General features: G+C 49.6%; 1 protein-coding gene across 1 annotated transcript in view; it reads right to left on the minus strand.

The window, feature by feature from the left end:
* Positions 1–14,888, minus strand: part of gabbr1b (gamma-aminobutyric acid (GABA) B receptor, 1b) — a 662,620-nt gene that overhangs the window by 393,709 nt on the left and 254,023 nt on the right. Inside the window, exon 6 of the mRNA XM_070862216.1 lies at positions 7,141–7,275. Coding sequence (XP_070718317.1) covers positions 7,141–7,275 — 135 coding nt within the window. The remainder of the gene's footprint in view (positions 1–7,140; positions 7,276–14,888) is intronic.

Raw genomic sequence — 14,888 nt, forward strand, 5'->3', positions numbered from 1 at the left:
GGAAATCATGCTTGACAAATCTTCCAGAATTTTTTGAGGATGTAACTGGTAGAGTGGACAAGGGAGAACCAGTGGATGTGGTGTATTTGGACTTTCAAAAGGCTTTTGACAAGGTCCCACACAAGAGATTGGTGTGCAAAATTAAAGCACATGGTATTGGGGGTAATATCTGACGTGGATAGAGAACTGGTTGGCAGACAGGAAGCAGACAATCGGGATAAACGGGTCCTTTTCAGAATGGCGGGTGCCGCAGGGCTCAGTTCTGGGACCCTAGCTATTTACAATATACATTAATGATTTGGATGAGGGAATTGAGTGTAATATCTCCAAGTTTGCATATGACACTAAACTGGGTGACGGTGTGAGCTGTGAGGAGGACGCTAAGAGGCTGCAGGGTGACTTGGACAGGTTAGGTGAGTGGGCAAACGTGTGGCAGATGCAGTATAATGTGGATAAATGTGAGGTTATCCACTTTGGGGGCAAAAACACGAAGGCAGAATATTATTTGAATGGCGGCAGATTAGGAAAAGGGGAGGTGCAGCGAGACCTGGGTGTCAGGGTACATCAGTCATTGAAAGTTGGCATGCAGGTACAGCAGGCGGTGAAGAAGGCAAATGGTATGTTGGCCTTCATAGCTAGGGGATTTGAGTATAGGAGCAGGGAGGTCTTACTGCAGTTGCACAGGGCCTTAGTGAGGCCTCACCTGGAATATTGTGTTCACTTTTGGTCTCCTAATCTGAGGAAGGACGTTCTTGCTATTGAGGGAGTGCAGCGAAGGTTCACCAGACTGATTCCCGGGATGGCAGGACTGACATATGAGGAGAGACTGGATCAACTGGGCCTGTATTCACTGGAGTTTAGAAGGATGAGAGGGGATCTCATAGAAACACATAAAATTCTGACGGGACTGGACATGTTAGATGCAGGAAGAATGTTCCCGATGTTGGGGAAGTCCAGAACCAGGGGACATAGTCTAAGGATAAGTGGTAGGCCATTTCGGACTGAGATGAGGAGAAACTTCTTCACTCAGAGAGTTGTTAACCTGTGGAATTCCCTGCCGCAGAGAGTTGTTGATGCCAGTTCATTGGATATATTCAAGAGGGAGTTAGATATGGCCCTTACGGCTAAAGGGATCAAGGGGTATGGAGAGAATGCAGGAAAGGGGTACTGAGGTGAATGATCAGCCATGATCTTATTGAATGGTGGTGCAGGCTTGAGGGGCCGAATAGCCTACTCCTGTACCTATTTTCTATGTTTCTATAATGTCATGCGATACAGCCGCGCAATATGGTACATGTTATGCCAGTGACGCCAGGTTTCTACATGATCAATGAGGTCCGGGTGGACTAAGGAGAGCCTGGTTTTGAGTGCTCTCTTCATTAACAATTCTGCAGGGGGAATACCGGTAAGCGAGTGGGGTCACGTCCGATAGCTGAGCAGAACCCGAGATAACCGAGTCTGCAGGGAACCGTCCATCACGCGTTTTAAGCTCTGCTTGATGGTTTGGACTGCCCGTTCCGCTTGACCATTGGCTGCAGGCTTAAACGGTGCAGACCTGACACGCTTGATGCCATTGCGGGTCATGAACTCGTTGAATTCCGAGCTGGTGAAACATGGTCCATTGTCACTGACAACGACGTTGGGCAAACCATGGGTGGTGAACATGGCCCGGAGGCTTTCACTGGTGGCAGTGGACGTACATGACGACATTATTATACATTCAATCCATTTAGAGTAAGCGTCCACTGCTCATTAGAAAGGAGCCAGTGAAATTTACATGGACCCTGGACCACGGTTTGGAGGGCCATGGCCATCGACTCATTGGGGCCTCCCTTGGTGCACTGCTCAACTGTGAGCAAGTGTTACACTGGTGTACGCATGACTCCAATTCCGAGTCAATGCCGGGCCACCAAACGTGTGACCTGGCGAGAGCCTTCATCATGACTATGCCTGGGTGGGCACTGTGAAGGTCGCGTATTTTGGCAAAACTACGCGATTCCCCCATTAGAGACAATCCGACTGGATGGACATTTCATCCTTGCGTCGGTGGAACGGCTTAATTTCATCTTGCATTTCCGCTGACCAGCTTCCATTGAGGACGCAGCTTTTTACTAGTGATAGCACCGGGTCCTGGCTGGTCCAGGTCCTGATCTGGCGAGCTGTGACAGGTGACCTCTCGCTCTCAAAAGCATCCATTATAAGAAGCAAGTCTGTGAGTTGCGTCATTTCCACCCCGGTGGTGGGCAATGGTAGCCGACTAAGGGCATCAGCACAGTTCTCAGTGCCTGGTCTGTGGCGGATTACACAGTCATACACAGATAACGTTAGTGCCCATCTTTGGATGCGGGATGAAGCATTGGTGTGAATACCTTTGCTTTCTGAGAAGAGCGAAATGAGCGGTTTGTGGTCGGTTTCGAGCTCGAACCGGAGTCCAAATAGGTATTGGTGCATTTTCTTAACCCCGTATACGCATGCTAATGTTTCTTTCTCAACCATAGTGTAGGCTCTTTCAGCCTTAGATAAACTTCTGGACGCATATGCAACCGGTTGCAGTTTTCCTGAAACATTGGTTTGCTGTAACACACAACCGACCCCGTATAAAGATGAATCACAAGCTAGTACTAAACGTTTACATGGGTCATAAAATACAAGTAACTTGTTAGAACATAGCAGGTTTCTGGTCTTATTAAAGACTGTCTCTTGAGATTTACCCCAAACCCAGTTGTCACCCTTGCTTGGCAATAAATGCAAGGGTTCCAGCAAAGTGCTCAACCCCGGTAGAAAGTTACCAAAATAGTTGAGGAGTCCCAGGAACGAACGCAGCTCCGTCACGTTTTGTGGTCTGGGTGCATTCTTGATGGACTCCGTCTTGGAGTCTGTGGGTCTGATGCCGTCCGCCGCAATCTTTCTCCCCAGAAATTCGACCTCTGGCGCCAGGAAAACACACTTTGAGTGTTTCAGCCTGAGTCCCACTCTGTCCAGTCGCTTTAGAACCTCTTCCAGGTTGTGCAGGTGTTCGGTGGTGTTGCAGCTAGTGATCAGGATGTTGTCTTGAAACACCATGGTGCGCGGAACCGATTTGAACAGACTCTCCATGTTCCTCTGGAAAATGGCCGCAGCCGAGCGAATCCCAAAAGGGGCATCTGTGGTCTATGAACAGTGTTGATGCACGTCAATTTTTTTGAAGGTTCAGCCAGCTCCTGTAAGCATAGGTTCGATCCAGCTTGGTGAACAACTTCCCCCCTGCTAGCGTTGCGAACAGGTCATCAGCTTTGGGTAGTGGGTACTGATCCTGTAACAAGACTCGGTTGATCATTACCTTGTAGTCCCCACAGATTCTGACCGTCCCATCGCTTTTCAACACTGGAACAATTGGACTGGCCCACTCGTTGAACTTGACTGGTGATATGATCCCCTCTCGTTGAAGTCTGTCCAGCTCGATCTCGACTTTCTCTTGTATCATATATGGGACAGCTCGGGCCTTGTGATGAACAGGTCATGCATCAGGGACTAGATGGATCTGCACTTTGGCGCCCGTGAAGTTGCCGATAGCTGGCTCAAATAATGACGGGAATTTGTTTAGCACGAGGCATCATCCACCGAAGACAGTGCTTTGACATCGTCCCAGTTCCATCGGATCTTTCCTAGCCAGCTTCTGCCGAACAGCATTGGGCCATCGCCTGGTACGATCCATAGTGATAAATCATGCACAGCTCCATCATACAATACCTTCACTGCCGCACTGCCAATGACTGGTATCAGCTTTTTGGTGTAAGTGCGCAGCTTGGTGTGAATCAGGCTTAGTTTTGGCCTTTGTGCCTTGTTGCCCTACAGTTTCTCAAAAGCCTGGCTCATAATTGACTGACTCGCCCCAATGTCCAATTCCATGGAAACTGGAATGCCATTTAATTTGACTTTCAACATTATTGGAGGGCTTTTGGTGGTGAAGGTGTGTACCCCATACACTTCCTCTTCAGCCTCGGGTCGAGTTGCCTCTCTTACTCGTTCAGTGTGGTCCGCACTGGATTGGTCATCTTCTGTCGTCTCTGCCACGCGGTGAGTCGCAGTATGTCTGCACATTCACTGGAGGTGCCCCATTGTTCCACAGCCCTTGCACACATAGGTGCTTGAATCGACATTGATGGGCTCGATAATTATCCCCGCAGTGCCAACATGGTGTTAATGGATTCGCATTTACGCCCCACGGCGAACTCTGAGTCATCCCAGGTCTGGCCTCTGCAGGCGTGTCGGCCCTGCCATGTACAGTTCTGCCTGCTGAAGGCATTATTTTATGCACAGTACTTGCTGATGAGCTTCGATGCTGCAAAGATATCTGTTTAGTGTTATCGTTCGTGGACATGAAAGCCTGGGCTATCGTGATGGCCTTGCTCAGATCTAGGGATTCGGCAGACAGCAGTTTGCGAAGAATGACACGTGGCCGAGCACGAAAAAGTCCTGCAACATTTCCCCCAAAAATCCAGCAAATACGCATGGTCCCGCAAGGCATCTAAGGTCGGCGACATAGCTCGCCACGTCCTGGCCCTCGGAACGATGGTGCATGTAAAAGCAATACCTGGCCATTAAGATGTTCTCCTTCGGCTTGAGGTGTTCCTGAACCAGCGTGCACAACTCTGCATGTGTCTTGTCCATTGGTTTCATTGGTGTTAGCAGATTTTCGATGAGGCCGTATATCGTGGACCCGCAAACGGTGAGGAGAATCGCCCTGCGCTTGACCGCGGTCTCTTCCGTATCCAGCACATTGGCCATGAAGTACTGGTCAAGACGCTCAATGAAGGCTTCCCAATCATCACCCTCAACAAATCTCTCAAGAATACCAATGGCAGCCATAACCGCGTGAAAGTTCGTGATCAGTTACTCGTCGCCAATTGTTATATTCAGAATAATTTCACAAGACTGTAAGCTCAAACTGTTGTGACCTTGGTCTCTTTAATGTAACTCCAGAGTGAGGAAGCAGCATGGTAGACTGCCTTTTATACCTGTTTGCCCGGGGTGTGCAGGTGACCCTTGGGTCTCCCACAGGTGCGCCCCCTGGTGGCACTAGTAAAGTTTACATACATAAAATGAACTTTCTCTGAACAGCCTCCAATGCAAGTATATCCCTCCTTAAATACGGAGACCAAAACTCTAGGTGTGGCCTCACCAATACCCTGTACAGGTGTAGCAGGACTTCTCTGCTTTTGTACTCTATCCCCCTTGCAATAAAGGACAACAGTCCATTTGCCTTCCTGATTACTTGCGGTACCTGCATACGAACTTTTTGTGTTTCATGCACAAAGACCCCTAGGTCCCTCTGTACTGCAGCACTTTGCAATTTTTCTCCATTTAAATTATAATTTGCTTTTCTATTTTTTCTACAAGTGGATAACCTCACATTTTCCCACATTATATTCCATCTGCCAAATTTTTGCCCACTCACTTAGTCACTCTATATATCTTTGCAAATATTTTATGTCCTCCTCACAATTTGCTTTCCCACTCATCTTTGTATCATCAGCAAACTTGGCTATATTACACTCAGTCCCTTCAGCTAAGTCATTAATATAGATTGTAAATAGTTGAGGCCCCAGCACTGATCCCTGCAGCACCCCACTCGTTACAGTTTGCCAACCGGAAAATGACCCATTTATCCCGACTCTCTGTTTTCTGTTGATTAGCCAATCCTCTATCCATGCTAATATATTACCCCCAACCCCGTGAACTTTTATCTTGTGCATTCACCTTTTATGTGGCACATTACTGAGTGTCTTCTAGAAATCCAAATACATCATATCCACTGGTTCCCCCTTATCCACCCTGCTTGTTACGTCCTCAAAGAACTCCAGCAAATTTGTTAAACATGATTTCCCTTTCATAAAACCATGCTGACTCTGCTGACTATTATGCTTTTCCAAATGTCTTGCTATTGCTTCCTTAAAAATGGACTCCAGCATTTTCCCAACGACCGATGTTAGGCTAACTGGTCTATAGTTTCCTGCTTTCTGCCTGCCTTCTTTTTTAAATAGGGGTGTTACATTTGTGGTTTTCCAATCCGCTGGGACTTCTCCAGAATCCAGGGAGTTTTGCTAGATTACAACCAATGCATCCACTATCTCTGCAGCCACTTCCTTTCAGACCCTAGGATTTAAGCCATCATGTCCAGGGGACTTGTCCGCATTTAGTCCCATTATTTTACCGAGTACTACTTAAGTTATAGTGATTGTATTAAGTTCCTCCCTCCCTATAGCCCCTTGATTATCCACTATTGGGATCTTTTTAGTGTCTTCTACCGTGAAGGCCGATGCAAAGGGAGAGAGAAAGGAACAGAGAGAGACAAAGATGGAGATAGATAAAGACAGGGCAAGAGACAGAGTGGGACGGAGAGAGAGAGTGAGGGAGAGAGACGGAGAGAGAGAGAGAAAGATGGAGATAGAGGGAGAGAAAGACGGAGATAGAGGGAGAGACGGAGACACAGGGAGATAGATGGAAAAAGAGGGAGAGAGACGGAGACAGAAGGAGAGAGACGGAGACAGAGGGGGTGAGACGGAGGCAGAGGGGGTGTGAGAGAGAGAGAGACAGAGGGGGTGAGATAGAGTCAGAGGGGGTGAGAGAGAGAGAGACAGAGGGAGAGGGCCAGAGACAGGGCGAGAGAGAGAGGAGAGAGAGAGAGGAGAAAGAGGCAGAGATGGAGACTGAGGGAGAGAGAGAGACGGAGACAGACAGAGAGGGAGAGAGACAGAGAGAGAGAGCAAGAGAGAGGGAGAAAGACAGTGAGAGAGAGAGAGAGAGAGACGGAGAGAGGGAGAGAGCGGGACGGATGGAGACAGAGGGAGAGAGACGGAAAGAGGTATGATTGGTGGAGAGGGACAGATGGAGAGAGATGAAGGAGATGGAAAGAGACAGAGAGAGAGACATGGCAGAGTGAGACAGAGGGAGAGAGATGGAGACAGATGGAGAGAGAGATGAATGATGGGAGAGAGGGAGAGATGGAGACCGACGGAGAGAAAGATGACAGAGAGAGTGGGAGACAGACTGCAACAGATGGAGAGACAGAGAGAGAGATGAATGACGGGGAGAGAGAGAGAGACGGAGAGATAGATGACAGACGGAGACAGACAGTCATGTCCAAGCCGTGCTACTCACCACGATCAGGTTCCACATCCGGGCCGCCTCTGCCACCAGTGTCGAGACGCCACTGCACCCAGGCAGGAGGACGATCTTCATTGGCTCATTGTAGAGCAACTCGTACAGAAACTTGGTGGATTTCCCGGGGTCACACTGGAAGGACAAACAGAACCAATCAGACAGTGGTGTTACCTTGCAGCCTGGGGGGTTTCAATCTTGGACATCCAGGGTTCAATGTACTCCCGTTACTTGTCAATTCAAAACCCCCAAGGATTACGATAGCTTAGGGAACATAAGAACATAAGAAATAGGAGCAGGAGTAGGCCAGCTGGCCCCTGGAGCCTGCTCCGCCATTCAATAAGATCATGGCTGATCTGATCATGGACTCAGCTCCACTTCCCTGCCCGCTCCCCATAATCCTTTATTCACTTATCATTCAAAAATCTGTCGATCTCCGCCTTAAATATATTCAATGACCCAGCCTCCACAGCTCTCTGAGGCAGAGAACTCCACAGACTTACAACCCTCTGAGAGAAGACTTTCCTCCTCATCTCAGTTTTAAATGGGCGGCCCCTTATTCTATGTCCCCTAGTTTTAGTTTCCCCTATGAGTGGAAATATCCTCTCTGCACCCACCTTGTCGAGCCCCCTCATTATTCGAGATTCCTGCTGGTAGCAACAATGGGTGAGCGTTTCACGTGTTGGTGCGATATTCGTCTGTCCAACAGGTTATTAGCCCATCTTCTTCTTTCAGCCATGGTTCAGTGGTTAGTACTCTCACCTCTGAGTCAGGGGCTCGTGTTCAAGTCCCTACTCCAGAGGCTCGAGCACAAAATCCAGGCTGCTACTGCAGTGCCAGTACTGAGGGAGTACTGCTCTGTCGGAGGCACCGTCTTTCGGATGAGACGTTAAACAGAGGCCCCGTCTGCTCTCTCAGGTGGACGGAAAAGGACCCACATCACTTTTTCGAAGAAGAGGGGGGGAATTTCCTCCTGGCCAATATTTATCTCTCAACCAGCATCACTAAAACAGATTATCTGGTCACTTATTGCATTGCTGTTTGTGGGATCTTGCTGTGCACAATTTGGCTGCTGTATTTGCCTATAAAACAGCATTGATTACACTTAAAATGTACTTCGTTGGCAGTGAAGAGCTTTGTTGCGTTCTGAGAATTGGAAAGGTGCTATATAAATGCAAGTCTGTCTCTGTTACAATAGCAGACAGAGGAAGGCCACACCAACCCGCTAAGCATGTGTTCGCTAATCACACAATCATAGAATGATACAGCACAAACCGAGGCCATTCAGCCCATCGTGCCTGTGCCAGCTCTTTGAAATTCGTCCTCTGTAGCCCTGCAAATTTCTCCTTTTCGAGTACTTATTCAATTCCCTTTTGAATCTGCTCCCACTACCGATTCAGGCAGTGCCTTCCGGATCATACCAATTCGCTGGGTAAAAAAAAATTATCTTTTTATCCAATTTTCTTAAATCTATGTCGACCGTGGCTCAGTGGGTAACACGTTCTCCCCTGTGTCAGGAGGCTGTCGGAGGTGCCGTCTTTCGGAGGAGACGTTAAGCCGAGGCCCCGACTGCTCTCTCGCGTGAACGTAAAAGATCCCGGGGCACTATTTCGAAGAAGAGCACGGGGGAGTTATCCCCGGTGTCCTGGGCCAATATTTATCCCTCAATCAACATCACCAAAACAGACTATCTGGTCATTATCACATTGCTGTTTGTGGGAGCTTGCTGTGCGCAACTTGGCTGCTGCGTTTCCCACATTACAACAGTGACTGCACTCCAAATAGTGCTTAATTGGCTGTAAAGCTCTTTGAGACGTCCGGTGGTTGAGAAAGGCACTATATAAATCCAATTTGGGGAGCGGGCGGGTAAGTGGAGCTGAGTCCACGGCCAGATCAGCCATGATCTTGCAGGCACGAGGGGCTAGATGGCCTACTCCTGTTCCTAATTCTTATGTTCTTATGTTCTAAGTCTTTCTTTCTTCTTTCTTTCCTCCGGTTAGCGTTCCTCCTGCCAGTGGAAACAGTTTTCTCCTGATCTTCTCTCTAACAAATCTCCCCTTACCCTTCCCTGCTCCAAGGAGAACAATCCCAGAATCCCTCGCCTGTAATATTAACCGTGAGACCAGTAGGACTGGCTCTGCGACTTTCCTTTGCGTCCTATTTTTTGCAAGGAATTTGTTGGACCTGCCAGTCAGACATTCCCCAGGAAAATAAAACCCACAGGCGCGGACTAAAGAAAGCACTCTCTGCGCAGGCGCAATCTAGGCGTTCAAAAACGCTTGCTCAGCGAGGAAGGACCTGCGACACCCGACGGGTAAAGTGGGATGTGAAGGGTTAAAAGGAGAGAGGGAGGCAGAAGCAGAAGCAGCACGAGGAGGAGAGAAGAATCCACTAGTGTCACTCGGCCAGTCCCCCGGGGGGCCTCGGTGACAAATGTGTGTGCGTATGTGGCACAGTCGTTGTCTCGGCTACGGGATCCGCGACGAGTGTAAAGGTCACAGCCCCGACACACGCACCACCGAGGTGTGAGTGGTGCCTGAAGAGTTAGCGAGCCATCGCTGCAAGACTCTCACACAGCGGTCGCACCCGTCTGCTCACCTCACGACCCAGTGAGGCCAAGTCAAAGCCTCTGCCCCACATCTAAAACCCTCCGCTGCCTTTGGATAGTTAATCCCAGCACTCATTACCTGGAGGCTGCACTCCTTCAACGTTTTCACCATCGGCTCCCTCAGCTTCCTTCCACACAAACATCCAACTCAGCTCCAGATCTACCAGCGCTCTCCTGTCTCAGACCTGCTCACCTATAACCTCTGACCTGTACTGTATCCTGTCTAATCCTCCTGTTCTCAGACCTGCTCACCTATAACCTCTGACCTGCACTGCCTCCCGTCTAATCCTCCTGTTCTCAGACCTGCTCACCTATAACCTCTGACCTGCACTGCCTCCCGTCTAATCCTCCTGTTCTCAGACCTGCTCAACTATAACCTCTGACCTGCACTGTCTCCTGTCTAATCCCCTTATTCTCAGACCTGCTCACCTATAACCTCTGACCTACACTGGCTCCTGTCTAATCCTCCTGTTCTCAGACCTGCTCACCTATAACCTCTGACCTGCACTGTATCCTGTCTAATCCTCCTGTCTCAGACCTGCTCACCTATAACCTCTGACCTGTACTGCCTCCCGTCTAATCCTCCTGTTCTCAGACCTGCTCAACTATAACCTCTGACCTGCACTGTCTCCTGTCTAATCCCCTTATTCTCAGACCTGCTCACCTATAACCTCTGACCTACACTGGCTCCTGTCTAATCCTCCTGTTCTCAGACCTGCTCACCTATAACCTCTGACCTGCACTGTATCCTGTCTAATCCTCCTGTTCTCAGACCTGCTCACCTATAACCTCTGACCTGCACTGCCTCCCGTCTAATCCTCCTGTTCTCAGACCTGCTCACCTATAACCTCTGACCTACACTGGCTCCTGTCTAATCCTCCTGTTCTCAGGCCTGCTCACCTATAACCTCTGACCTACACTGGCTCCTGTCTAATCCTCCTGTTCTCAGACCTGCTCACCTATAACCTCTGACCTACACTGGCTCCTGTCTAATCCTCCTGTTCTCAGACCTGCTCACCTATAACCTCTGACCTGCACTGTGTTATCTATTGTCCAGGTACATGAAATGTATAAGTACAATGGTACGCCACAGAGGGCGCTGTGTTGGGAGACCTGAAAGTACCTGCGAGACAGAGTATAAAAGGCTGCCCACCACACCTGAGGGGCACTCTAAGGAGGATACAAACAACCTTCCGGATATAAAAGGGGTCAGAGGGTCTAGTAAGGAAGAGGAACTGAGGGAAATCTTTATTAGTCGGGAAATTGTGTTGGGGAAATTGATGGGATTGAAGGCAGATAAATCCCCAGGGCCTGATGGCCTGCATCCTAGAGTACTTAAGGAGGTGGCCTTGGAAATAGCGGATGCATTGACAGTCATTTTCCAACATTCCATTGACTCTGGATCAGTTCCTATGGAGTGGAGGGTAGCCAATGTAACCCCACTTTTTAAAAAAGGAGGGAGAGAGAAAACAGGGAATTATAGACCGGTCAGCCTGACCTCAGTAGTGGGTAAAATGATGGAATCAATTATTAAGGATGTCATAGCAGTGCATCTGGAAAATGGTGACATGATAGGTCCAAGTCAGCATGGATTTGTGAAAGGGAAATCATGCTTGACAAATCTTCTGGAATTTTTTGAGGATGTTTCCAGTAAAGTGGACAAAGGAGAACCAGTTGATGTGGTATATTTGGACTTTCAGAAGGCTTTCGACAAGGTCCCACACAAGAGATTAATGTGCAAAGTTAAAGCACATGGGATTGGGGGTAGTGTGCTGACGTGGATTGAGAACTGGTTGTCAGACAGGAAGCAAAGAGTAGGAGTAAACGGGTACTTTTCAGAATGGCAGGCAGTGACTAGTGGAGTGCCGCAAGGTTCTGTGCTGGGGCCCCAGCTGTTTACATTGTACATTAATGATTTAGACGAGGGGATTAAATGCAGTATCTCCAAATTTGCGGATGATACTAAGTTGGGTGGCAGTGTGAGCTGCGAGGAGGATGCTATTAGGCTGCAGAGTGACTTGGATAGGTTAGGTGAGTGGGCAAATGCATGGCAGATGAAGTATAATGTGGATAAATGTGAGGTTATCCACTTTGGTGGTAAAAACAGAGAGACAGACTATTATCTGAATGGTGACAGATTAGGAAAAGGGAAGGTGCAACGAGACCTGGGTGTCATGGTACATCAGTCATTGAAGGTTGGCATGCAGGTACAGCAGGCGGTTAAGAAAGCAAATGGCATGTTGGCCTTCATAGCGAGGGGATTTGAATACAGGGGCAGGGAGGTGTTGCTACAGTTGTACAGGGCCTTGGTGAGGCCACACCTGGAGTATTGTGTACAGTTTTGGTCTCCTAACTTGAGGAAGGACATTCTTGCTATTGAGGGAGTGCAGCGAAGGTTCACCAGACTGATTCCCGGGATGGCGGGACTGACCTATCAAGAAAGATTGGATCAATTGGGCTTGTATTCACTGGAGTTCAGAAGAATGAGAGGGGACCTCATAGAAACGTTTAAAATTCTGACGGGTTTAGACAGGTTAGATGCAGAAAGAATGTTCCCAATGTTGGGGAAGTCCAGAACCAGGGGTCACAGTCTGAGGATAAGGGGTAAGCCATTTAGGACCGAGATGAGGAGAAACTTCTTCACCCAGAGAGTGGTGAACCTGTGGAATTCTCTACCACAGAAAGTAGTTGAGGCCAATTCACTAAATATATTCAAAAGGGAGTTAGATGAAGTCCTTACTACTCGGGGGATCAAGGGTTATGGCGAGAAAGCAGGAAGGGGGTACTGAAGTTTCATGTTCAGCCATGAACTCATTGAATGGCGGTGCAGGCTAGAAGGGCTGAATGGCCTGCTCCTGCACCTATTTTCTATGTTTCTATGTTTCTACTCTGGAGTTGCACAATAAAGGACTAAGGTCACAGCAGTTACTACAACACCAGACCGTGTGGAGTCAGTGATTTGAGTGCTTCATACATTACATTAGCGACAAGGACACAGACGAACTTCACGCAACCATGGCTACTCTGGGCTCGTTAAAAGATTTTACGGTGGGCAATGATTGGGAGGCTTTCATGGAAAGGCTCGAGTACTACTTCACAGCAAACGACCTGACAGGGAACACAGACGCACTGAGAGAGAAGCGTAAGGCGATATTGCTCTCCAGTTGTGGCGATGAGGTTTACTGTCTCGTCAGGGATTTGCTGGCACCCGGGAGCGCCAGGGACAAGCCAGGGACAAGCTGGTCGTACTCATTCGTGACCAACTTAAACCGAAGGAGAGCATCCTCACGGCCTGGTACAAATTCTACCACCACTGCAGACCTGAGGGCCAGGATGTCACCAAATTTGCTGCGGACCTCAGGAGACTCGCGGCGCCATGTGATTTTGGCGCACACCTTGAAGACGCGTTGCGGGACGTTTTTGTTATGGGGATTGGCCATGAGGGTCTCTTTCACAAGCTGTTATCCACGGAACCTACAGTCACCCTGAAGCAAGCCATCACCACCAGCAGGGCGTTTATGACCTCGACTTGCAGCACCAAACAGATGATCCACACCGTCTCGAACCCGCCAGGCACTGTCCACAGGATAGCACCCACCAGGGACAAAACTGCAGAACGTGACTCTGCCCGGGGCAGAGAGCATGGACCTCGGGGTCCTGGAACTCAGAGTCTGCCGAGGGGGGCAAATCAGGTAGCACCATGCTGGCGGTGCGGAGGGAGCCATGGGGCTCACCGGTGCAATACCTGCCACACGAAAGGCCACCTCCAGTGTATGTGTAAAAGACACCTGACTCACCGTGTGGCTGAGGAGATGGTAGATGATCTACTATCCAGCGAAGAGCAGGCAGAAGAAGATGAGGTGCTTGGACTATATATGTGTACCGACGGTTTGGCTCCAGTAATTATGGAGGTTAAGATTAACCGAGTCTCAGTGAGTATGGAAGTGGATACTGGATCGGTCCGTCGTTGATGAGTCGGAGAACTTTTGACAAACTGTGGATTAACCCAGCTGCACGACCCAAGCTGGTCCCGGTCACGGTGAAGCTGCGTACCTACACCAGGGAACTAATACCTGTTCTGGGCAGAGCGATGGTGCAGGTATCCCACGGGGGCGAGACGCACGGTTTACCTTCGTGGGTCATTGCAGGCGATGGGCCGACGCTACTCGGCAGAAGATGGATGGGGAAGGTCCGTGGGAGCTGGGAAGACTTCATCCCTCCACAGACCGCTGTCCCCAGGGTCCCCAAAGAGCAGCGCCGACCGAGCTGGAGGAGAAAGAAGCCACACCACAGACGAGCTGACCCTGGAAGAGCAGGCGTTGGACGGCAAACCCATCGACGGCCGACAAATCGGGGAGGGGGGCCTTGCGGAGAAAAAGTCGGGCGGCGGTTGTGGCGGCTATTGCTTCCGCAGGAGAGGCGGCCGTTACTGGGACAACAGCGGCAGAGGAGGCTACGGAGGCGGCCGGCATAACTCGGGAGAACGCGACAGCTACTCGGGTGGGCATAAGCCAGAGCGGCGGATACAGCAGCAGTTACGGCAGTTACGGGGGCCACAGGGACTATGACTGATCGAATCGTTCTTGGCTGCTGCTTTCATCACTGGAGATTTCTTGGCTGCTGGCTTCGTCACCATCTTTCCCCTGGGGATCCGTCGTAGCGATTTTGAAGGAGTCCGAGGCGTCCGTGCCCTTGATCTGCTTCAGGGAGCTGTTCATCGCATTCCTCTTCTCGCTGGGAGCCTGGGTTTGAGTGGCGGTGGCAGGAGGAGCAGTATCAGTCAGGTCCGCGACTCGTTCTTGGCCGTTTTTCTCCTTTTTTTTCTCTCTTCTTTATTCCCCTCTGTCCTTTCTTAACTGCAGCAAAACGTCAGGCCAGCGAGCTCGAGATGGTGGCGAGCCTCGTGGCTGCAAAGAACAAAAGCAAGCAGTACAACTAAAATGGCGGCGCCCAAGGGAAGCCTCATGGGAACCACAAGATGGCGTCTTCAAAGGGAAATGCACCCGGGAGCCTTAAAAGGGCCTTACACCGTTGGCGGTCCCCACAAAAAGACTTTTGTAAGGCAAGAGCGAGTCTAAATGTGTAATGTGATTTGTACGAGGTAGTGATTTAGGTACAAGAGTTGATATTTTGATGCTGA

Source organism: Pristiophorus japonicus, chromosome 19, assembly GCF_044704955.1.
Source record: "Pristiophorus japonicus isolate sPriJap1 chromosome 19, sPriJap1.hap1, whole genome shotgun sequence".
NCBI lineage: Eukaryota > Metazoa > Chordata > Chondrichthyes > Pristiophoridae > Pristiophorus > Pristiophorus japonicus.